Source organism: Notamacropus eugenii, chromosome 1 (assembly GCF_028372415.1).
Source record: "Notamacropus eugenii isolate mMacEug1 chromosome 1, mMacEug1.pri_v2, whole genome shotgun sequence".
NCBI classification, from domain to species: domain Eukaryota; kingdom Metazoa; phylum Chordata; class Mammalia; order Diprotodontia; family Macropodidae; genus Notamacropus; species Notamacropus eugenii.
Genome location: NC_092872.1, coordinates 152,527,903 through 152,554,602, shown reverse-complemented (window position 1 = coordinate 152,554,602; position 26,700 = coordinate 152,527,903). Strand labels below are relative to the sequence as shown.

At 37.1% G+C, this 26,700-nt stretch overlaps 1 protein-coding gene across 2 annotated transcripts in view; it reads left to right on the top strand.

Moving 5' to 3' along the window:
• TJP1 (tight junction protein 1) overlaps positions 1 to 26,700 on the top strand; it is a 278,691-nt gene that overhangs the window by 7,401 nt on the left and 244,590 nt on the right. For both annotated transcript variants that reach the window (XM_072616798.1, XM_072616792.1), the window contains exon 2: positions 8,011 to 8,143. In XM_072616798.1, coding sequence (XP_072472899.1) covers positions 8,011 to 8,143 — 133 coding nt within the window. The remainder of the gene's footprint in view (positions 1 to 8,010; positions 8,144 to 26,700) is intronic.

Genomic DNA, 26,700 nt, shown 5'->3' with positions numbered 1-26,700 from the left:
TTGTTCTTTTCACATACTAGTCACTCAAGCAAATATTAGTTGATATTAATGATTTATTTCAAGAGTAGTTTCAGTTAAACAAATAGATGTGTAGGTCATTGTGTTAAGCAACAAGGGATACTTGCATCAGAGTTCTACTTAGTGATTTGGTGATGACCTGGACTCATAAAGATTTGGACAACAATGGCAGGTTCTGGACATTTCTACCACACTGGAAATCTTTTGAGGATATCCTAGTAACAGACCATGTGTGAATCAGCCTGGACACATATGGAGAGGTTCATCACTGGTAAGCTAGTCAGGGAGGCAACTGTAGTGCAGTAGATAGACTTGGAACTGAACAGGAAGACCCCTGTTTAAATCTCACCTTTAACATTTACTATTTTTGTGACCCTAGGCAAATCCCTTCACCTCTTTGTCACAGTTTCCTTATCTGTGAAATGGGGATAATTGTATCTAAAATGAATTTAAAAGTGTTGTCTGAATGTTGACTGTTATTTTATCCATTTAGTCTTTAGCCATAGAAACCTACTGGAACACAGAGATTGAAGAATGGCATTATTCTTCTGTATAAGTTATAGATCATACTGGTCTTGGTGTTTCAGGATTTCAGGATTTCAGGATTTCAGACCTGAAATCAGATCTGACCTCAGATTTACTAGCTGTGTGACCCTAGACAAGTCACTTAACCTGTTTGCCCCAATCTCCTCAGCTATAAACTAAGGATGATAAGAGCAACTCCTTCCCAAGGTTGTTGTGAGGATCAAATGAGATAATTTTTTAAAATTCCTGGCATGTAGTAGGCATTTAATAAATGCTTAATGAGATAATAATAATAAAGGGTTTAGCACATTGCCTAGAACATAGTAAGTTCTATTAGTTGTTATCAACATCATAATTTCCTTCCTTCCCCAAGGAATATTGCAATTAGCTCTAAGGCACAGCATCTTAACCTTTTTGAGTCATGGGTCCCTTTGGCAGTCTGGTGAAACCCTCTTCTCAGAATAATGTTTTTAAATGTGTAAAATGAAATACATGGGATTACAAAAGAAACCAATTATATTGAAATAATTATCAAAGGAATTTTTAGAAATACGTTCATGAACCTCAGGTTAAGAACCCCTGTTCTAAAGGATTACATTTGTAAGGGTGCCTAAGGAATTATACTATTTATATGGTTAATTCAGACACACACTAACTTGTTAAATATTATTGTATCCAAAAACCAATTGGTCAAGAAAAACCTCAGGTATCTCTTTCTATTCTGACTTTCACAGGTTCCCAATCATCAAAATTTTTCCCAGCATCATCTTAAATTTAGGGATGCACACACAAACACACACACATGGGCACACTTTTATATTTTTAAAATTTATTCATATATATGTTTATCTTGACAAACCTACTGGCACTATTTTTCCACCATATCTAGCTGCACTGGTTATACCCATCATAGGTCAAGGCATAAAAATATACACATGAAGAGATTACACAATGGCAAAAAAAAGGTTTAAAAATTCAATGCATATGTAACTCATCTTTTGTCCCCGCCCACTTTTCAAGTCTTTGCATTTGAAAACCTTGGGGACAGAGGAATTACCTGTTGTCCACATGGTTTACTCAGCATTCTCAAGGTTCTAGGTTGTTTTTTCTCTGTCATTGAGGTAGAATGAGCTTTTGGGAGCAAAAAGAAGAATGTACAGCTATGTGAGACCCTTAGAACTGATGGAGGTTCTTCAAAAAATTCTACTGCTAGTCAATCCCTTCAAAGAAGTAACTTGGTACACCTCGTTAAAATTCTTTCTTGGTTTAGGATTGGAAGGAACCTGGTAGTTGGCCCTTGGTCCTGTCCATACCTTACACTTTCCATTCTATTCCTTGAAAGCAGAAGAGTCCAATCAACGTTGCAACAAGTGAGGTAGTGGCTGAGAAGCCCAATGAGCCTCCCTCAAGTGACTTCTCACTGATTCCTGCTCCAACTGGATACCAGTGCTATGGACTATTTCATCTTTTCAAGTTAGTACAAGAATAAAATGTTAATGTCCATGAACAGGAAGAATAAAATGTAATTGTGTAGTTTGAGTAATAGTGAGCCAATAGTAGATATGACAATAAAATTGTTAGGTACCAAAGTAACATGATACTGAGACACTGGTAAATCAATACATCTCTAACTATATTTAACCAGCAGGGGGATTTTGTGAGCAAGGTTGGGTACTGGTAACATTATTGTATTGTTATGGTGGCAGCATTAAGGGAATCATGCCTGCACAGTCAGACTGGGTGGGTTATTGTAGTCACAGTGTCTTGGTTCATATCCTTGCCTCCAGAGGCTAGCTCTCAAAATGGATCTAGTGACACTTAAAAGTCTCTCAGACTGAAGAAGTCTTTCCTCCCTCAAAAGTGTATTGCTTTTTGGTGGGCTGTCTTTTTTTTTTTTTAACAAAATGGGAACAGGAACAGATCTCAGTTATCTTTCTACATTTGCCCTCAGGTTCTGTAAAGTTTATGTAATATAACATCAGCCCCTTCTCTGTTTCTGTGTATGCCTCTGTGTGATTATATTCCCAGTTTGGCCTTGCTGAGCAAAATCTCTCCTTTCTGAAAGAAAAAAACTCTTCCTCTGTCTTTAACTCTGTGTTTTTAACAATACAGAAAATATCCCAGTATTTTTTTATTGGTTAAAAAGATTTATCATAGGTTTATGATTTAAGGACTAATAGTAATCTGCTTGAGAAATTTTTTAAGCTTCCCAACCTTAGTTTGAACTCAAAGAGACTAAAAAAGGAAGCTTTCACAAGGAGGTTTCAAGAACCTTTTGTGGAACCTTCATTAGCACTAATTTGGGTCTTAACCTTAAACTGGGAACCAGTTCCCTATGACATTTCCTACCTTGTTTTTCTTCTTTGAAAATTGAAAAGGGGTTTTTTGATTGATTGGCTTTACTTGACATTTCCAAGTTCTGCTTTAATGTTCACAATGTTTATATTATAGAAAAATCAGTTGGGGTGAGATTGTTGTTTGGGGGACATCTTGAAATCAGTAGTGGCATCAAGGAGTAGCATGGAGTTGAAGTTGGTTCCCTGGTGATCAGGTGGAAATTGTGCTGGGCTGAAATCTGTTTGTGTCTAGGTGACATGAAATTTGGAAATATCTTCATAATTGCTTTTTTTTAGTTTTCAAGAGCAAGTACTTTTCATTCAATCTGATTAGGTAGGAATGTTTATACTGGTCCTGATACGTGTAGGGGACACAAAAGAAATTTTTGTACACTTTTGAAACTCTTTTTCATGGTCATTACGTTTCCATACTATTTAATAATAATTCCATGTCAGTTAATCTTATTCATAGAGAGAGTAGACTATTCATAGATAGGATGACATCAGTGGTGTCAAACTCAAATAGAAAAGGTCACTAATCTATGTGTATAAGAATCTCTATGGGCTGCATGTTGACTTAGTTTTAAAATATGTTACCTATGTTTTACTATATTTTTATTTATTTTGTTAAATATTGACCAAATATATTTTAATCTGGTTCTGCAGGTAGTCATGTTTGACACCTTCGATATAGACAATATAGATAAACCTTGTATTCAATGTTTATAAATCAACTGGGCTAATTAAAAAGTTAAATTTAAATAAATCCATAAATTGTCCTTTATGTTTTAATTTAATCTTGAAAGTAATTTTTTACAACTTAGTTACTTGACTGCAACTCAATCACTCAGGAATATTTAATTCATACCTACTTCTTTTAAAGTACTGTAAAGCACTATGGTAGATGACTGGTAGAGAAAGACCTTTCTCTTACTATTTCTAGAGATAGTCTGTTACTGCGTGTGTGCGTATTTCATGTTTTCAACCTCTAGGCTCCCACATTCTGGGCTCATACATTTTTCTTCTCACCCTCCCCCCACCTTAAGTTTACTCTGGGAAATTTTCAAATATTTTCATGTCTACATTTCCACAGATATAGGTAACAGTATCCCCAATTCTCATACAAGCATTCAAGATAATAAATGCATATCAGATAGGGATCAGCCTATATTTTGCCTGGCAGATAATGCAAAAGACCCAAAGAACCCCATAATCTTTCCTTAGAAAAGAGCTTAACTGGGGGTTAACATCATTATGGGGAAATTTTTCCCTCTCACAGGGTTCTAAGCATGTACTCCTAGACTCATATTTTCCCCTTTGCTTCAGGTTTTCTGGACAAGGCAAATAGACTCTGCGGCTACTGGACAGGCATGTACCTTCCTGTAGGACTGAGACTGCCTAAATCATTTAATGGGAATAGGAAACTGAATAGGCTTTTTGTTCTCCCTTCAGATGGCTTTAGCCCTCTACACCCTAGCTTCAAGAGCCCGCTGGACAGTCCTTTCTCCAAGAAACATGCTGCTTAAGAACTCATTTCTCTCTATATAATGTCAGATCCTTGAATTCTCAACCTTGGGCTTATTCTGGGGACAGCCTTCAAGTGTGGCATGGCCCAGGACTTCTCCTTTCTCTGCTAGAAGGCAAGATTCTGGGTTGATGCTACCTAGGAAATGTAGATATCTTCTTTGTATGGGAGACTAAGACCTAGGACATCATACACGAACTCCTTTCTCAGGATTTGTGGGCAAGCACATGTCTACTTTGGTCATGTGCTTCTCACATTCAAATCCTTCCTCTTTCATCTTTGTGCCTTTGCTCAAACCATCCCCCAGGAATGAAATAGACTACTCCTCCACCCCACTTTCTGTTTATCTTTTGAAGTACCTCCAAGACCCATCGTGGTCAAAGGTCACCTCTTCTATGAAGCTTTCTCTAACTTTCTTCTTCCTCCTCTCTTCTATACCCCGTTGAGTTGAAAATGATCTCTTCTGTCTTGAAATTTCCTGTCATACTTTGCCTGGTTCTACTTTGCCCTATTCACACTTTGCTTAGTATCATACATTGTAACTCAAATTCAAAAAGGCTTCACTTTCCTCTCTTACAATTTCCTGGATCTTTTAGGTACCAGACAAGAACAGGAAATTTGAAGGGCCAGGAGTGAATTACCTGGGATTTAATATAAAAGTAGTTGCTTAATTAAAGTCATTTAATGTCATAATGGATTTAGTTATTTTAAAAAAAGCAGTCTCTGTTCCTTCTAGAAAACATGCAAGAAGTTTCCAGAGGAGGACACATGAGAAACATGCCAGGAAGGGCTGCATCTGACACAGAACATGAGTGTGAACTTACATGAATAAATCTCCACATGGATAGTTGGTGTGATTCTTTGGAACCAGCACTGGGTAATATTGATGATATCAGAAAGACTCTTCAGTGACCATTCTGTTGAATCACTGGAAGCAGACAACTACTGGCTTACAATTGGCCAGGAGGCAAATGCCATGTGTGTAGGAGGAAGGGGAGAAGACTCACACAATCTGTGTCCTAAAGGCAAAGAGTTCAAACAGACAACCCATTTGTTATGATTATATCCAGAACCTTGGACCTCAGGAATTTCTCACCAAAGTCTTACAAACTGCTTTCACTTATTTTTCTTAATGGAAGGAGGACCTTTCACTGGGTACAGATTGATCTAACTGAGAATTAAGACTTCTTTACTCACAACACTCGTGGCTGGTAATGGGAGTGTGTGAAGAGTTGTTGAGCCTTCCCATTTGTATCCTTTTCCACAATAACTGCACACAATGTTGTGTCACTTTTCTCCCTTGTGATTGTGATATGAGGAGAGGAGAGAATGTTTGAAAATATTTTTGTACCAGAGCTTCTGTATGTGATACCTCCACTGTGTTCTAGGTGGTACCATGGATAGAACACTGAACCTGGAGTCAGAAAGGCCTGAGTTTAAATTCAACCTTAAACATTTACTGTCTAATCCTGGGCAAGTCAATTAACCTTCACCTGCCTCAGTTTCCTTGACTAAATAATACCAACTTCTCAGGGTTGATATAAGAAATGAGATATCTGTAAAGTGATTAACAAAGTGTCTAGCATATAGTCAGGGCTTAATAAATAATTCTGTGCCTTTTCTTTGAGAATCATGAGTCACATCAAAGAAGAGATGGGGAGGGGAATTGTGAGAAGTTGAAATTTCAGACATTTTTAGAAATTAGTGACTTGGTAACTTGCAAGCTTTAATGTTATATCTTTTACTTTCAATTCCATTTAGTAAATGTACTCTAATCTATAATGTGAACATGCGGTCCTCTTCAGGTTACAAAAAGTTGGGAAGGAGATAATGTGATGGGAATGATGGCACAAGCCTTTTTGATAAATTATGATGTTAGAAATTTTCATTACTTAGACCCTGGGCTGATTTGTAAGGGCTGTGGAGGCCGGACCCTTCCTGCATTCACAGATCTCTGCAATCACCTGTTCCAGGGGAAGGATATGGAGCAGCATCATTTGGGAATGGTGGGATAAGGCAACGATTGAACCCTGGGGAGCTGTTCTCACCCTTTTCTTGGGAGTATTGAGGTCATTGCTCACTCACCTGCCTTAGTATTAATGAATAGACTGTGCTTAGCACAGAACCTAACACATAGTAAATGTTTAATAAATGTTAGTTGACTGACACTGACTGACTGAAAGAATGAATGACTTAATGAATGAATGAATGAAAATGCATTTATTAAGCCCTTACTATGTGCTGAGCACTGGAACTACAAATAGAAAAGGAAGGCAATTCCTGACCTCAAGGAGTTCACATTATAATGTAGGTAGGAAGGAGAAAAATCCATAAAGGAAATTTCAACTGTAGGTCAGATTGAAACATCCCATGATGCTTAGAGTTCAAGTGCAAAGCAGATGCTTATATATTTTCTGTGATGTCATTTCTATTAGTAAGATCATACTGATTTCTCTTTTCTTTGCTTCTTTATTTTCCTTTTCTTTCTTTTTTCTTGCATCTCCCCATCTCACCCAAGCAACACATGCAGGGACTACTCACAGGTCTGTTTCTACAAATGATTGTCATGGTTGCTTTGACCTCCATTTTCCAAGCTGTTGGTTAGCCCCTCTTTGAACAATCTGGTGGTTTCCACACATACACTCCTGGGGGTTCACCATACTAATGTCAAACAGTTCAGGAACTTAATCTGCATAGCTTACTTATAGCTCAGAACTACTGAGCTCAAGAGTTGTACCAATCTCAGCCCCCCCATGATAGCTGGGATCACAGATGTGCAGCACCATGCTAGCCATATTGACTTCTGATGTTGAACCAGATGCCAGTGCTAATGACTTTGTTGGCAAGAACTTTCTTTTATGGGTCTTCAGTAGTGGTGGCTGCTGAGGAGCTGGAGCCTGCAGCACCTGCAGAGGAAGTTTCTGAGTCATATATCATTTGGGGCTGGAAGCAAGGCCAGTGGCCTGGTTGTACTTCTTTTCTTTGGGTTATTGGATTTACCTGCTGATTATTCTCAGTTAGTCAGTAGTTGGTATTGATGGTGGTAGGGATGGTATGTCCCTTCTTCACAGTAGTAGCTCCCTTTGATAAAGGCTACAGGGACCAAACTGAGGTCAGGGGCAGTGATCTGAGGAGTATTTATATTAGGGTTCTTGTATTCAGCAACTGAGTCTAAGAGAAGGTGGTGGTTAAAGCTGGTTAAGATTGTTGTCTTGCAGTGCCTTCTGTCTCTCCTCATTGAATAGTAGTTATAAGTAGGCATGCTTTGGAAAAAGGAGAATATCCACATATCTTCCATATATGCCAACTCCCTTTCCCTATTAGACTGTAAGATCCTTGAGAGCGGTAACTGTGATGGTGCCCTGCATATAGTAGACTTTGAATAAATGTCTGTTGGATTTAACGTTTGATGAATTATCAAGAAATCTTTGAAAACAGTAACTCCAAGACAAAATATTGTATTGAAAGAAACACCACTGATGACTTCAGTTGTTATGATAAAAAGGTACCATGACATTTCTTAGATGTTCTTGAGAGAACAGAGAAATATTATTACATATGTAATAAAAATTATTGAAATGTACACTTCCCTTTGTGTTTTTGCAGGGTAACTCCATCCTCTGACAATCCTACTGGTGCTACTTCTAGTGTAAGCCAAGGAAAGCCTTCTTTAAGACGAATTAAAGGGAGGATACACAGAAGCAAAAGCCTCGATAGCATTGATTTCTGTGAATTTACTGTAAGTAGATTTTTCAATGCATTTATTCTCATTTTTAAAGACTTTGAAAATCAGTTTTGTCTACACTAGCTTTGTTCAATTTTCCATTTCTATAAAAATTTACAGTAATAAAAATATAGAGTGTAACACAGAATGCTTTTTCAGCAAAATTTTTCAATTAACACATCTATAATACTGTTGTAATTTATATTGTTCATAATGATGATGAAGGTACTTAAAGATCCAGAAGAAATATATGATTATATTCAACACAGTTTTAATGTTATCAATAGTATGTTATATTATACTTGGAAAATTGCTGATACATGTATGGTAAATAGTAACCCTCTCTTAACCCAATTATTTGATAAAATACCCTATTCCCAAAACATGCTGTATAATAGTTACTATAATCTCTATCATATTGGTTATGTTTAAATAATAAATGATAAATATTAAAGTTCATACATTTTCCAGAAAACTGAATTTTAAAACTTAGAAATATTGGGTTTTAATTTTATTTGGTCATTGAATGCAGTGAATTTGAAACAATTAGAAAGAAAGGTATAAATTACTCCTTTTAAAAAGATGTATTAATTCTTTTAGGCCATGAGGTTATTTAGTGTATTAGAAAATGCCTTTATTGTTTAGTGGGTCTTAGAGTTCTGGGACATCCTATAGCCATAAAGAAATATAGACAGCAACCACCCTACAGATAGGTTGTTTTCCAGAAATGAGTTTGTCACTCACTTGTTTAGAAGTTGGAATGTATTTGCCTTAAAAATCAAATATTATGGCTAATATGGAAATATGTTTTGCATGACTTCACATGTATAATCGATATCAACTTTCTTGCCTTCTCAAGTGGAGGGAGGATTGGGAGGGATGGAGAGAATTTGGAACTCAAATTTTTTTAAAAAATGAATGTTTAAAATTATTTAAAATATAATTGAGAAATAGTTTAATTTTAAAAAATCAGAAAAAATAAATAGTATATGTCATGGTTAGGCCTTCAGGCTAGTCCACAAAAATATTATTTAACTTGTAAGGTAACTGTATAGTACTCCATTTCTAACCACAGTGTTTCTATTGAAAATGTTATAATATATAGGGAGACAGTATTTAAAGACTTCATGACTTTAATCGATGCATTGATCAATCACGACTTTGGAGATTCAAAGGTGACGTCCGCCTCTTGTCCACCTCCTCTTAACAGAGAGGCAATGGGCAATAAATATGTAATGAAGTATATGCTTTTAGACATGGTTGATAGGTTGGTTTGTTTTGCTTGACTCTATTTATTTGTTACCAGGGAGTGTTTTCTTGGAGGGTGGAGTAAGAAGCAATCAGTAAGAAAGCATAGAGATTAAAGGGGAAAAAAAGTCAATAAAATGTTTAAAAAACAAAAATATCTTATGATTTCCAACTTGGGGATACTCGAAATGCATATGTCCTTATCACAGTGGGGACACCTCTTCTGCATTCCTACCAGCCTCCAGGTGAACAGGGTTCCTTCCCCAGCTCTGAGCCATTGGTGTGGATCTACGGTGGGAGGAAAGGGTTTCAAGCAGTAAAGTGTATGATGAACGTCTATAGTGAAAGAAGTAATTGAAGCAGGGAAAGGGTTGCAGATCAAAAGAGTTCTGGGGTTTAAGGAGTTCTAGGAGCCAGGCTTTGAAACCAATATGATATCCCTGGGATGCTGAGCACCACCTTGAACATCCTCTTTATTTTATTTCATCAGCCACAGGGCTTGGGCCAACCTACTTCCCTTATATTGACACCACATATTGCATCTGACCAGGCTTCCCTTCCTCTTTGGATCATTTGGCCAGGAGTGGATAAGAATGAAGATTCCTAGCCCTTCTTCTTTGCTTATCCCTAATGCAAGGACATAATCCATTTGAAGTTGTCCATATTCACAGCAGAAATCAGAAACAAAAAGCACTCTCCTATGTTCCCCTCTTCTCGTTTTTCACTTCACCCTTATACAAGATGAAAACAGTGGATTTTTCATGTAAAACATAACAAAGCTGAAACAACGTTAATCTACCTTAAATCAGAACACTCAGACTCAGTTTCTTTTGGCTGTTTTGTCATTGGTATAAAAGCCACGTGTTATCATGGCTAGTGTTCATGACTTGGAGTCAAGAAGGCAAGAGTTCAAATCTCTCCTTTGACAATCTAGTTATGTGACCACATGCAGGCCATCTAACCTCAAGAAATTTCCTGGGACTTATCTACTAAGCCATAAATGGTTTATGGGCTGCCTTGGTACAGGGAGTGCCCACACTTGACTTTCCTACACTGTAGTGGTGGGGTGTGGTCTGTGTATGAACAAATGAGATGGGACCTGATGACTGTCAATTATTAGCCCTAGGGTTAGAGAATAGGAGAAGACTACAAGAATTTCTTCTTCCCTTTTTCCTTCCTCAGCCCTCTTGTCACTGCCATTTGGGCCACCACTAACCCTGCCCTGTTCTGAGCCAACCCTGAGGTGATATGAAGTATGAGGACAGGGTTTGAGTGAGGGAGACATCCTGGGCAGAGAAATTCTGAGTAGTGACTACTGGAACGAAACGGGAGTTTCTGTGGCTACCAGATCATTCAGTTGGAGTGGCTATGCTTAGCTAAGTCTGTCACGTGTAAGTTGGCTTCCACCTTTACTATAACTGAGTGGACGGATATCTAGTTTGCTTCGAGTTCTTCATAAATCTGGGGACAAATGGATGGGCTCACTTCAGGGAATAAGCATTTATTATATATTTCAGGCACTGTGCTAAGTGCTTTACAAATATATCATTTGATCCTCATAACCACCCTATGAGGTTATTTTATGATCCTTATTTTACAGTTGAGGAAACTGGAGACAGACAGAAGTGATTTCCCCTGGGTCACATCACTAGAGCAATTGAGACTAGATTAGTATTCAGGTCTTTCTGGCTCCAGGCTCAGCACTCTGTCCACCTTATGACCTAATCAATACAGTCATAAATGTGTTCATTCTAGAAGGAATCTAGTCCAACCCCTTTACTTTACTGACAAGGAAACTGAGGCCCTGGGAAGTGACTTGCTTATGAGTCACACAGCTCATAAATCAGGACAAGTCTTCTGATCTCTAGTCTGGCATTCTCTTCATGACATCATGCTACCTAATTCCTTGAGCTCAGAATGATGGTAATAATGGAAGGGAAGTTCTATTTTTTCCTGTTTTATACTTGACCCTTCTCATTTTCTTTCTTCTTTAAAAGTTCTGGCAACAAACTTCTTCATCAGAAACTCCATTAACACAGGTAGAAATAATAATGAAGATATAAGGATATGCGCTCATAGATTTTACAGCTAGAAGGTAGTTTAGGAGTCATCTAGTCCAACTCCTTTCTCAAAAGAGGAAACCAAGCCCCTAGAGATTAAATAGTTTGCCCAAGATCTCTCAGGTAGTAAGTGGTAGAACTGGGGATTCAAGCTCAGGTCCACTAACTTCCAAACCAATGTTCTTTTCACTGCTCCCTCAAATGTATTCAAGGTTGTCAATAATAGTTTGCAAACCACTTTATGTATATTATTAAATTTGACCCTCACAACAACAGTGTGGAGTAGGAGCTATTATTATCTTAATGATACAAATAAGGAAACTGAGGTTGAGGGGTTAAGTGGTTTGCCCAAGATCACATAGTAGTACGCGTTTAAGTGAGAATTCAAATCCAGACTTTTGACTCCAAGTCCACTACTCTGGCTCCTCTACAACCCACAGGTCACAGAAATGGAGGAGCAAAATGTGAGTCGTAACATCATTAAATACTAAATGTGAAACATAAAATATAATCTATACATTTAAGGGACTTAAGGAATTGCTGTCAGACTCAAATAGAAACAGATCCTGGTATATTGACTTAGAAAACCTCAAATTAACATTATTTGTGCTGTATTGTATTTTTATTTATTTTGTTCAGCATTTCCCAATTACATTTTAATCTGGCAAGCGGCTTGACGGTTCTGTTTTAGGGGCAGAGGGAGGAGACAAATTGGATTGATGATAGGAGTTGGAGGTGGCAGTCTAACTTACTTAGCATAGCTCCTGCAAAGTGTATTATCAAATCCTTTCTCTGATGTTTGCTGCATGATGTTGGGCATGTCACTTTACCCCCTTGCCTCCTCAGTTTCTCCCTCTGTAAAATGAGGGGATGGTTTAGGTGGTTCCTGAAAGTCCCTTCCATCTCTAGGCCTTTGATGTTCTTCTTAAATCATGGAGAGAAGAATGCAGTCAAAGGATGAATTCCTTGAGGGCAGGGAATGTCTTTGGTCTTCCTTTGTAACCATTGGTATGCTTGTAAATGTTTAACAACCAGCTTTCAAGAAAAGAAAAATGTATCCTGACCCACTTTTAAGTTTAAGTTTAATCTGCTTGCATTAAAAATTTAACAATTGACTCTCTGAGCTGGTTTGAGTTAGCTCCACCACACTCCTGTTTATATTCCTGTCACTCAGCATAGTACTTGGCACATAGCACTTAATAAATGTTTATTGACCGACTGTAATAAATTTCAGAGGTTAAGTGTGACAAAGGACACAAACTCCTTGCCAGTAGCTTCCAACTCAAGGCCTTCATAAGGCACCATCTGGGCCTATGCCAACATTCCCCTCACAAGGGAAGGAATGTCATGGAGGAAGCCAGTACTTTTGAAAATCTTCTACTCCCTCTTCCCCACATCCTACTTCCAGGTACCCTAAAAGAACTAAGTCTTCTCAGGGCTGGTCAAGGAGAGCTTGTATGATTTCTGTGACTTCTCTGCCCCCAAATAAAGGCTTTCTATATGCTTAATACTGGCAACTGACTTTCTTATGAGACATATTGAAGTCTTTCATTCCACTTTTAAAGCAAAGGGCTTAAAATGCAAGTGGAGATTATTAACATAAAGTCAATGCTAAATAACAACAAAATGTGATCTGTCAATCAATGAGCATTAGAATCAAGCTGGGTAGAAAGAACACTGATCTTGAATTCAAAAGATTTGGTTTCAAATCCTGGCTCTGTCCATTATTACCCACGTGCCCGTGGTTAAGTTATTTAAGCTTTTTAGGACCCTTTCAGGTCTTGATATTATGATCTTTCCCCTCCATATATCCTTTTTCCTCTGGATGAAGCATGGTGGCCTACTTTTGTTTTGTTTTTGGAGAGGAAATAGGAGTCAAGGGACTTGCTCAGCTCACACAACTGATAAGAATAAATTATTTAAGACTAGATTTGAACTCAAGTCCTCCTGTCACCAGAGCCAGTGCTCTATCTACTGCACTATCTAGCTGCCCTATGGTAGCATCTTACTGGCTTTTCCCCACGCTGTGTAATCGTAGCCAACCTACTTAATTTTCTGAGTTTTAGTTTCCTTATCTGTGAAATAAGTGTCCCTGTAATATCTGCTTCCTGGGGTTGCAAATGAAGGCTACTCATTACAGGGAATATTCTTTTAGAGCTCAAATATTTGACATTCCAAGCATCTCCAAATGAGTGATTATGTGGTAACTGGGCATAGGGGGTGAGAGGAGAGGGGAAGAGAGGTAGGGAGAGAGAAGGAAAATGTCTCATGCAAAGATTACATCTCTAAATGAGATGTATTAAAGGATAGTCTATCCAGCCTAGAGAAGCTGTGGGAGAGCTGGATGTGGGGAATGAAATGTGACTCCAAAGTCAAGTCCAAATTGGGGTCATACTGTGTCAACTCCAAAGATTCCTTCCTAACTTTCCCTTTTTGTATAGGAAAAACACCATGTCTGACTCATTAGAGATGCTCCATCATTCTGAGGGGATTGCAGGATGGTAATTGGTAGGGAACAAGGTGTCATATTCTAACTCTGCTTCTGGATCTTTCCTTTGGGATCTTTCCGTGAGGTGAATAAAGTTTAATATTGGAATCTTCCATGACTTATACAAGTTAAACTAATGGGAGGATGTCAAAACTCTGTTTGAACCCAGACAAGTATTTATCTCTGAGGTTATTACAAATAAAAGAATGGGAGAATTGTTGGGCTTGTTTTAGGGATGAAAGCAAAAGCATGAGAAACAATCAACATTTATAGTCTCTAGCCAATTGGTATGAGCATGGTTGTTTCCAGGAGGTTCCCCAATGCCAGGAGAATGGCCTTGAGAAGTTTTCCTAGAGCAAGCAACAAAGCCTTGAGGAGGGTCTGATGCTTTTCTCCCTTGGGAGTCTAAGTGTGAATGTTAACTCAGATTTTCTAGGGGAGGGAGAATAAATTTTCAAAAAAAAAAAAAACTTTTTTCACTAATTATTTTAATTTAGTTTAATTTAATAATTTCAATGAAATAATTATATAAATGTGTGTATGCAAGTATACTTTCTTTGGCAAGCAATTTATAGAATAAGAAAGTCTAGCATTTGCAGTGGCAAAATTCTAAGAAACAAACATATCTATACATAAAATAAGAAGGATCATAGAAACCTTTACATACCAAACAATAACAAATGAATCCCAGCAATCACAATTTATTTGACCCTACAACAGGTTGTTCTAGTGCTCTGGTATATCTGTGATTTCAGTGATGGTGTTTACTCCATCAATGCAGACTGCCACTATCCACTTATCTACGCTTGGTAATTCTATGAGACTCTTGTCTGCGTCCTCCTATAAATCTATCACGGGGGCTCCGTCCAATATGCTAAGGACCAACTTTTCTTGACAATGTCCAGATACCAGTAGGGCATGCAGGCTCATGACTATCCTCTCTCCCCCACACTCCCCTCTATAAGTAACACATTTCTTTCATGACATCTATTAAGCTGCTTCTTCTTGATAATTCCTTGCTCGTAATGTGTTGCATTCTGTTCATACCCATGAACAGGTACCTCTCTGTTGCTCTATGTTTGACTCGCAATTTCATTTCTTTGGAAACTGTCATTTTCCATGACTCACATCCATATATCATTAAAGGTAGAATATTGATGTTAAAAACAGACCGGTTTTTTTTCTGTGTTTTAGGGAGAAGCTTGAGGTAATTAAGAGAATTGTATAATTTTCCAAAGATAATCTACGGTCTTCATCCCCATCTTTTCAATTCTTGGCCCAGCTCATTGCCCTCATCATCTATAGGGAATGCTTCTTCTATTTGAATTCTGTACTAGACCTCTTCCATGACAGCAGTGAGCTCACACCCTCTCTGTCTCATTTAATATTAATAATCAGAGAATCACTGAACAAAATTCTCTCCATTATTACATCTTTCAAGGAAGCCTAGATTTTCAAATACCATTTGAGATACCATGTTGGAAGAATATCAGAATTTTGCTCCACTGAATTAAAATTTATTTGTAGTGAACAAAAAATTAAACCAGTGGGATCTTATATTCTTTATGGTTTTCATTGTATAGATGTGGTTTGCTGTAGAATGTTATTTGCTAAATTCTGCTTATTCCCTTCTCAGACCTTCATCAAGGACACCTTTGATAAATGTGTTGGATTATTTTCCCTGTACTGAATTTGTATCAAAGAGAAAGTAAGCATATGAATAATTAGATTGCCAGGACTTATCATTTACCAAAATGGCAATTGAGGCATTTAAAAATCAATCTGTCAACTGTCATTTATACATTTTCTCCATCATTTTCTTACAAAACAGTTAACCTAATTATAAGTCCCTCCAAATGTAGCAAGATTGGTCCTCCAGACAAGAGAGCCAGTTCAAATCGTGTTCTGATAACAAGCACAGAATGGAAGTCATGAGATCATAGATTTAAGAGCTAGAAGAGGATTTAGAGGCCACAGAGCCCATTCCCCTTATTTTGTGGATTAGAAAACTGAGGCAGCAAGAAGTTAAGTGACTTTCCCAAGCTCATACAGGCAGTAAGTGGTAGAGTCAAAATTCAAACCCAGGTCCTCAGATCCCCAATCCAGCATTCTTTCCCTTGTGCCATACTGCTTTCCTACTTATGCTTTTGATGTTATATGAATATCATTTAAAAGAAATGATTTTCTGATTTTCATTTTAAGCTATTGTTTCAAGCAGTGATTCACTGGATGAAGAAGGGATATGAATGTAATTTAAGGAGACAAAGTATCAGTAAAAACTTTTTTAAAACAAGAAGCCATACTATCTGTAATGAGAGATGAAGTGATATTAAAATATGAAAAGATAAATCGATAATGCAAATAAAAAAACAAGCAAAAATAGAAATTTAAAGACACAATCAATTTGAGGAGAATGGGTTTAGACCTGTGATTTTCATTGATGCAGTAGATTTCGTTGATGTAGTGAGTGCCTAGAGAGGAAACACTTTTCACCAAAGCAGATTGGCAACTTGTCTGTAATTTATATTATTAGAAAATTTCCTGGGACTCTGAGAAGTTAAGTGACCTACCCCTGGTCACATGGTTTTTATGTGTTGGAGGCAGGATTTCATAGCAGGCCTTCTTCACTCCAAGACCAGGTCCTCTATCTGCTATACCAAACTGACTGTCATGGAATCAACTGGAAATAAAATTATCAGAAGTAGAAGGACAAGTAGCAAAATAAACTCAAAGAACAACTCAATTAGGAAAAGGTCTGGAGAAAAAAATAACATAGGTGACAAATTACAAGACAGACTTTGGAGAGAAAATAACAAAACCATCAGATTACCTGAAAAATGCAAGAGTCCAACCATTGTCTTTTGAAAAGTTACTCAAAAGAATTTTCTAAAAGTAGGAAAATTAAGGAGCAGGCTGTAGAATGAACTGGACACCTTCAGAAAGATATATCAGTCATATGACCTCGGTACATCTTCATCCAAGTCTAAAACCTTAATGATAAAGAGAAAGTTTTGTAAACAGTTCAAAAGAAATACTTCTTGGGACACTCAGATTCAAATTGCTTGTGATTATTCTCACAAGAAAACAGAAAAGGCTAGAATGTGATTTACAGAAAGTCAAAAGAAAAAAATCGAGCTTCTCCCCCAGACTCTTCTGCCTAAAGCAGGAATAATATTTGAAGAGAAAAGCAAATACTTTTTTTCAGTTGTCTACCATACTCCTGATCATTTCTGTAGGAAAAAGAGAAATTGAACAGGGCCTTTAATATACACATGCTCCCAGGATTAAACCTCTAGGTAATTTCCTAGAGAGGGATGAGGTGTGGAAAAAGTGATTTCCAGACATGGGGGACAACCATTACAAAGCAGAGAGACAGGAGATGGTGCAAGGACCAAAGAGAAGACCAGTTTGGCTAGATCACACAATGCAGGAAGGAGAATAACATCTAGTGAGGCCAGAAAAGTAAGTTGAACCCAGGTTGTGAAGGGATTTGAAAGCTAACTAGAGTTTGTATTTTATTCTAGAAACAATAAGAAGCCACTAGTATTGGTTGACCATGAGAGTCACAAGGTTAGATCTGCATTCAAGGAAAATTACGTTGGCAACAATGTGAAGGATGGATGATGATTTAGATGAGAGGTGGTTGAGGGCCTAAACTAAGGGACTGTGATTGAAGAGATGAGGTTTAATAGAAGAAATTTCAGGTAAAAATGGCAAGTTGGAGCGAGAGTGAGGAACAAAAGGTAAAGCCAAGATTACAAACCTAAGCCACTGGAAAGATGGTGGTACTTTTGACAGAAATAGTAAAATATGGAGGAGAAAAGAGTTTAAGGGGAAAGATAGAGAGTTCAGTGAGTTCAGTTTTAGCTGTGTTGAGTTTAAAATGTCTTTGGGACATTCAGTTTAAAATGTTCAGTAAATAACTGGTGGTCTGGGACTGGAATCCCAGGGAAGAGAGTGGGGATGGATATGTAAATTTTAGAGATAACTTGCATAGAGGTGATAGTTAAATCCATGGGAATCTGATGATATATAAGAAAGAGAGAGAGAAAAAGAGAGAGTATAGAGGGCCTAAGCAGAACCCTAGGAAACATCCATAGTCAAGAGGTATGATGTGGATGGTGAGCCAACAAAGGAGACCAGGAAGTGTTTGGACAGGAAAGGGGTCGAGCAAAAGAAAATAACATCACAAAAATCCGGAGAGGAAATAGTGTCTAAGAGAAAATGATGGTCAACAATGCAGCAATAGGTCAAGAAGGATTAGGCCTGGGGTAGTTAGGTGGCAATGGTCCTGAAGTCAGAAGGACCTGAGTTCAAATCCAACCTGACACCTAGTTGTATGACTCTGGGCAAAGTCGCTTAACCCCGGTTGCTTCAATAGAAAAAAGAATAAGGGTTAGGACTGAGAAAAGATCACTAGATTTTTCAATTAAAAGATCATTGACAACTGTAGGGACGGTGGTTTGGGCTGAATAATGAAACCAGACTGTAAAGGGTTGAAGAGTGAGAGACGTGGAGGCAATGAACTTCGACAACATTTTTTTTCAAGAAGTTTGGCTTAGAAAGGGAGGAGAGATGCCTTTTACCTATGAAATTAATATTTTTCTAAGGCTTTCATATGATTGAGTTGTGCAAAATGGAAAAAAATTAGAATCTGAGTGTTCTGTGACTTCCAAAGCCAGTGATTTATATCAGATTGCCCAATAATTATTTTGTACTGTGTGGTCATAGTGTTCAAGACATTGAAACTATAGAAGAGAAACCCTCTAACTCTTGGAAACAGATGAAAGAAAAAAAGAAAAAGAAAGAAAGAGAGAGAGAGAGAGAAAGAAAGAAAGAAAGAGAAAGAAAGAAAGAGAGAAAGAAAGAAAGAAAGAGAAAGAAGGAAAGAAAGAGAAAGAAGGAAAGAAAGAGAAAGAAAGAGAGAAAGAAGGAAAGAAAGAGAAAGAAGAAAAGAAAGAAAAAAGAAACTAATCTTCTAATTTAATAATGAACAGAAAATACACATTTAAAAATTGTGTTTTATTTTTTAATCTTCTCCTTTATGTTACAACCTGGGTAAGTCCAACTACACAGGCAATTGAAATGACCACATGAGGGCATCTCATTCTAGGGTATGAGTAGTTAAAAGGCCAGGCGAAAAAAAATTTTCCTTCCATCTAAGCATTTTTATCTACATGCCATTCTTCCTCCCAATTTACCGTTCTACAAAAATGCATAATGACCATATCAAAACTGGAAGTGTGGGTAAGGGAACCTTTCCCAACTAAAGATAGAACATATCTTAGAACTCTAATGCTTGGGAATGTGGGAAACCTTGGGTAATCTTGAACATATGTGAGAATGATTCATATGCAGAGAGCTTCAGGAATACTTGAAGGTCACTAGTTGGAGAGAGATAAAAGTGCTTTCTATGTTGTTATATTTTGACTCATGATGAAAAATCAAAGTCATTCTGCCCTTGATGAAGGATTTATGTGCTACCAGAATGAGGCCAGGCTTTTTAATCAATGTTTTTAGTAGCTTCATGGAAAACTATTTTATATTTAGTGCTTTCTTGTTTAAAACTAGGTATATGTCTTCAACATACAGTTTAGTTGATCTGCTTTGAAAGCAAATTGTTTTATTGTTCATAATTATAATGTGAGGTGGTTCTATGCACCAGCTTGGAGTTTTTATTCATGAACTTTTATTATCCCTTGTCTTCATATATACAACAATGAATGAAAAATTTATGGATTCTGTTGCTTAATTACAAGCATTTCAGTGCTTCAAAAAAGGATTCACAATTGCATCAACATGGGCTTTCTCTTCCATAGATGGTAGACTTAGACCCTAAATCCTCCATGCCTTAGCAGATGATCTCCATGAGTTGCTACATCCAGCAGGAGCCGATGACCAACCTTCTGGAGAGCCTCTCTTCATTTAGCTTGGTCATTCCCTGGACAGTAGGCACATATTCATTAAAGTCACTCAGTCACTTTTACATGAAGACTTTCCAGCATGGTAGGACTACCATGTCTTCTCCTCTGGTGTAGCCGTTAGAAACCTGGAGTGTTTCTCTGTGCCACAATAATGCAACAGAGGAGTACTGTACCAGAAGTTATTATAAGTAAAGGAAAATTAAACAAAAACCCACCCTTAAGCAAGTTCTTAAAATATTTCACTTTTATCATTGTAATTATACACTTAAAATTACTGTGATTTATTTATACAAACTTAATAGAATTTTATTTTACCTATCATTTTATTGTAGATATACAATTTTACATATTTTTCTTGCTATTTAATTTTTTTAAATCTGTTTTGCCTTTGATTTCTACAGAAAAGAAAATATTTCATTTTGTGTCTGTGTATCCACACATACACACATATATGTGTCTGTATATATGTATGCATCTATATATGCACACATCTGTATCTGTATATAGATAATGCCTATATACGTAGAGGTTATACATATGCATATATCCATGTTACATGCATATGAAAAGTAATGCGTTGTCCAAATGCAAAACAAAATTTATTTAGAATAGAAAAAGTTATGTTTAGTGATTCATGTACTTTACTTTTTCTCCTCTGAAAATTCTAGTAGTATGATGTGTGTGTGTGTGTGTGTGTGTGTATGTGTGTGTTCACTCTTTGTTGTGGAAGAAGACCATGCCATCAGAGAAATAATGACACGACTTGCACTTGACTTTGTTTTGAATGAGGGAGGGCTGTGCAGGTCACCAGCCTCACTTCCTCCAGAGCCATCTGAATCCAGTGACCAGATATTCATGAGGATGACTGGAGATGACCCAGGATGAGGCAATTGGGGTTAAGTGACTTGCCCAAGGTCACATAGCTAGTGTCAAGTGTATGAGGTGAGGTGAGTCCTCCTGACTCCTGCACTGGTGCTCTATCCACTGCACCACCTAGCTGCGGGCTGGAGCAAAAATTTAAAGTTATCAAAAATTCATTGTCCTGCTATCTCAGAAAGGACTACTACAGTCTAGATCATTATTATATAGAGTATTTTATTAAACTCTGATAGTTTTCTCTCTTTAATAATTAGACAAATTTTTCATTTGTCTGGGTATATTTAGACTAGGTTGGCTAAATTAGGACTAGACTTGAATAGGTTGGCCTAGAGCTTTTAAGAGCCTTATTAGGAATATTTCTATTTTAAAGATTTCATTTTCTTGGCGTTATAGGACATTATTTATGATTTATTGAATAAAAAATATTTCTACTAAGATCTTTATGTCTTCCTTAAGTATTCATTTGTTCATGTCAATATTATATCTTGTATTGACAGTTCTAGGCACCAACTTGTTTTATATAGCACCTCATTTGGGTGGTTGTCTAATAAACTTTTTATGGTACTAGACATTGTCTTCTGAAGATTCATGTATGATTTTAGTAGATTTGCATTTGAACTAGTTGCACGATACATCAATTTCTTTCTTATTTAAATAGAATAGTGTCAAAGATTGGTGTCATCTTATCTTCTTAGCCTCTATTCTGTGATGATTGCTTGTAAAACATTGATGGTGTCCATTCACCTATTTCAAAGAAGAATTTTGTTTCACAATCTTAAGCAGCTAAGATTTTAATAGGATACTATTGAGCCACAGTCTGAAAATTATTTTAATAAATGTTGAATGCATCAGGCCCCTAGTTTATAAAATATAGACCACATATGTATATATGTGTGTGTGTATATATAGGCCATATACACATGTTTATATATGTGCACACACATAAATATATACATGTACAGTCATCCTCTAGCCTGATATATATATCTGTATCATATGTTATATATATTTTTTCAAACAGAAGCTATCTGTGTATACTTTTTTGTCTATGTCATGTGTTCTGTCTGTGGTCAGTATGGTTGCTAAATAGGTTTCAATATTTTGTCCATGTTTTTCTGTGTTGAAATGTACATAAGCATCTGATGATCTATTGACCCACTTGTGGAAAATCACACAAATTCTTCTATGTCAAGGTATATTTTTGGCATATTTTTCTTATAAAAGAAGACCTGAAACATAAGCAGACACAATAGCACAATATTACAAACATATTTAAGGGAGAAGAAGCCAGTGACTCTTCTGTTTGCAGTCACATTATACCACCTACAGTTCTGGGGAAATTTCATGGAGTTATTTTCAAGTATTAGAATTATTTCATTTTGAGCATGAATTTGAGGAACTAAACTGGATTGTTAAGATTTATCAGTCATGTGCTACCTATTTGGAAGGTGCCCTTCTCTTACCTCACTCCAGTCAGGTATTCCCACTAATCTGTGGCTGTTGCTTCTAGGTTCATCATGAACTCATGTCCTCATGAGAAGTATATAAAATCTACTCGTTAAAGTAAATGATGAAAATCTTTCCTGTTGATGGTATGACATACTCATCTACTACTTGGCTAGGTTCCTGAATCTTGGTTGCCCAAGTTTCTTACCTAAGTTCTTAAAGCTATTCTCCTAGTCTCTTTTTTTCATATAGATTCTGGATCAATTGCTTATTTTCACTACCTTCATGATCCTTCAAATCTTATCTTAGTACTTGACTTAGCTCTGACCTTTGGTCAGGAAGTGCTTTCATGAACCCCAACCCTGTACTATTTAGTTAGTTCTAAACCCACCATCTGATTACTGCTTCCTGAATCTGGCTCACTTTCTTATCTATCCTTCATCCTAAACCCCTGGTGGTCCCAGTGCCTTCCCCTGTATACACAGTCTACTATAGCCTGTACTGTAACTTTAGTATAATGAGAATTACTCCAACTAGATGAGCAAGAAGAGGCTATTCTAGATATTTATAGATATGGCAACCATGACAGATGTCACAGATTATTGAGGACATGTAAGGATCAAGTGTTTGGTGCCAAGTGGCAGCTGTATATAGATGTTACGTCTTCTGTGTTCAGTTTTCCTCACACCACACCACTAGATAAGACTTCTTGTTGTGATCAGTGACATGATGCTATGTACAAATTCTAAGTTACAAATATTCAAGTATTCCAAAATACAAGTTCCAAATAGCCACTGGTATGACAGAGGGCTGTGGTGAGTATGGAAAAAATGCACAGAAGCAAGAACTGAGATGATGAATTTAGATAGTGATTACTCATGTAAGGGGAAAGAGAGACATAGCCGCAAAAGTGTAGATCAAAGGTCACCATCTGCCAACTCCTCTGTGCCATCTAGGGTTGCTCAGTGCCTTCTTGAGATTTAATAAAGCTTCAAAGTAATCTGCTTGCACCTAAGCTACCTGCCAGGGGCATGATGAAAAAGGAATTTGCTCACCTAAGGATTAAGGGAAATTATATATCATCGTGAGATTTCTTGCTTGGGGGTGAAAAAGTAGGACTAAAAACAATCTTGCCAGCCCCCACCTCCCCACCCAGGACTCTCTTGTGTACCAGCCAGACTTGGCTGAGATCTTGACTAACCAAAGAGTTGAAAATGTGTTAATTAGCCCAGGCATATTGACTTGCCAGTCTCACAAAAGAAAGACTGATAACTCGCCCTTTGAGGATGAAGCAGCTGCATCAGACGTATCTCCTGTAGATGGCAGAGTTTTTGAGTACAGAAGCCAAAAATGGCAGCTTTTGACAAGGAACAGAATGTCAACTACAGAGGTGGAGCTGAACAGCAATGAGGTTGTGACTGGTTGCTGGGATACGGAGCTGTGCAAGGTACTTCCATCCCAATCAACCATAGAAGCATGAGTTGCTCTTTGGTGTGAAAATCTATAGATGAGTGCTAGAGGAGAGGTGCTGGTGGTTGGGGAGATTTCCTCCTAGTTATTTTCTTTGTTTTAATTTCCTAATTCCAAGTTTTACTACTTGGTTTGTAGTTTTTAGTCTGTGGCTATAGAAGGCATAGGAGCTAAAGCCATACTTCTCTTTATCTATGATTACTCAAAACTCCCTACATTCAACCTGAGCTAGCCAGAAGTTTCCAGTGTCAGTCAGTCAACAAGCATTTATTAAGCATCTACTGCATAGGGAAGGAAACAAGCACCATCAAATGCCTACTATGTGCCAGGCATTGTGCTAAGTGCTTTACAAATATCTCATTTTTGATCTTATATAATAGGCAACATGAAACACTAGAACTACAAAAAAAAGGAAAGAAAACTTTTCTTGCCTTAAAGAATCTTACACATAAATATATACACAATATATAAAGATAATTACTGAATAATTTTAAGGGGGAGGCACTAGAAATTTGGGACATCTAAGCTTTGGGGTAAACTAGAGATCTAAGCAGTAGAGTCAAAGAGAGTGCTTTCCAGACTTAAGCAAAGGCATACACACACACACACACACACACACACACACACACACACACGTATATGTGTATGTACATACATATGTAGATGGAGAGATAGGTAGACAGACAGACAGTTAGATAGACAGACAGACAGACAGACAGACAGACGGAGAGAGAGAGAGAGAGAGAGAGAGAGAGAGAGAGAGAGAGAGATAGGAGATGAAATGTCGGGTGCAAGGAATAGCAAAAGTGCCAATTTCCCAGTGCATGAGGAGAATAATTATTCATGTCACATTTATAATTGAAGCAAAGGGAGTGAGTGGGAAAATTTAAATTCCTCCTAGAAATACAGGTGACAGAAATATGGGAAAAGAAGGACGAAAAGACATTATTTAGGCAGTACAATTGGACTAATTTGAGAAAGTGAAAAAGAAAGAAAACAACTTAAGCCAATGGATAGTATTGCAATCAAAATAAAGAGTCAAGGGCCTCTGTGCTATTAGCACAACCAAAGAAGCAGTACAATTCAGAGATAATTTAGATGTAAGTTGTGAAGAATCACAAAGATGACTTGTTACTTCATGACTAAAAATCACTTTCCAGATATTTCTATCTTTGTATTTCTCAGGTTTTTTCCCAAAGCTTTGCTTTGGTGTTCCCAAAAATACATATACCATTAATTTACTAAGCTCTTTATACCCATAGGAAGATAAATATTTCAGAGGCTGATGGTTGAACCTACTGTCCATCCAGGATCTGATAGCAAACTCTAACTTTCCAACCTTACTTCCTCAAAGTATATCGACCACTATTGTGACATAAGTTGTAGTTCAGCTAATTAGTGAAGCCTTATAAATATCTTTGAAGATGAAATGTACATGAGTATTAAGTATGTTTATAGAAACCTCTATTTATTTCTCTCCATGAAAGATAAACACAATTCATTCATGATTTATCACTCATAAATTTTAGATTCCTTTCCAAGTGGTAATATAAAGTAATCATTCCTGTTTCTCCAGTTTTCCAGGTTTCTTTTATAGAGATGCCTGTGTTCGTGGTTAAACTTGGCATCATCTTGGGTGGAGCAAACTTATGATGGGACAGAGTGATGTAGAATTTAAGTGTTTGAAAAAATCACAGCTGACAGCTTTTTATATTCAGATCTTTCCCAGCCCTACTTTTCTTCTATTTAAAAGATTAATATTAACTTAATTAGAGTCCCATGAATCATAATATATATTGCTTCAGATGTTTAAGAAAACAGATACTGGGTGCTTATTCAGCTTTTGCTGACTGCTCTGCACGTCCAACTGGCAATTAGTAAATCAGCTGTGGCACACAGAAGCATGCCTTGCGTATACACTTGGGTAATAATAACAACAAAATACCTGTTTTCAAATGGAAATGCTTGGGTTTTGCTTTACTACTTACAGAGGAAACAAAAACATGCCTATCGTGTATTAAACTGGTGCACTGATCTGAAGTAATGTATTTAAATTTAGTTAGAAATAATTATGGACAGAAAAAAACAAAAACAAATGACATGAGAATATTGTTATAGGTACATCAGTGCTATCATGAGACCTTTTTGTACTCTTAGTAATTAAACTCTCTTGATGGCATTGAGGAATAACTTTGAGCCTCAGTTTCCTCATCTGTAAAATGGATCTAATACCTATCCTGTTTACCTCACAAGGTTTTTATAATAATTATACAAGATAATGCACTTGCAAAAGCATAAAATCATAATGAAGCATAAAAGTACTTTGCTAGCCACACAATTTTTATTTTTGTTATTTGGTTATTATGAACTTCACATCAACAAATATTTCAATATGTGAAGAAAAAAGCAAAAAATCAGGATTATACTTGAAATGATGAATTTCTGTTATGTACATAAACAATTGAAATGTAAGGTGGTATTTTTATTAAGTCCAAGATAGGCCCTCTGAACTACTTAATCACATCCTTTATAACATAGTTTGACTTTATATTGTATTATAGATATTACATATGCATTACATATTACTTGTGTGATTCGCTCCCTACTATAAGAAAGGAAGCTTGGCACAGTGGGCAGAAAGCTAACCTTAAAACCAGGAAGACCTGGGTTCATGTCCCATTTCTGATACATACCAGCCATGTGGCTGGATAAGTCTCTAGTGCTCTAGTTAGCTCTCTAAAACTATAAGTAGCAAAGAAGGTGTTGACTTCAGCCACCATAATGCTTTTTCATCTCTCCTCAAACTCCCCATGGCTCTCCTCCCTCCACCCTCCCATTTGAGAATTTGGTTTTCTATTTCACTAAAAATAATTGAGACCACTCACGAAAACTCTCTTATCCCCTCCTCCTCCTCCCCACACGTCACTCAGATGCCTTACCCCACCATCTCCTCCTTCATATGTCTTACATGAAGAAATGAGACTCCTCCTTGTGAAGATAAACCACCTCTACATGCACTAGTGATCCCATTCCATCCCATCTTTTCCAGAAGATTGC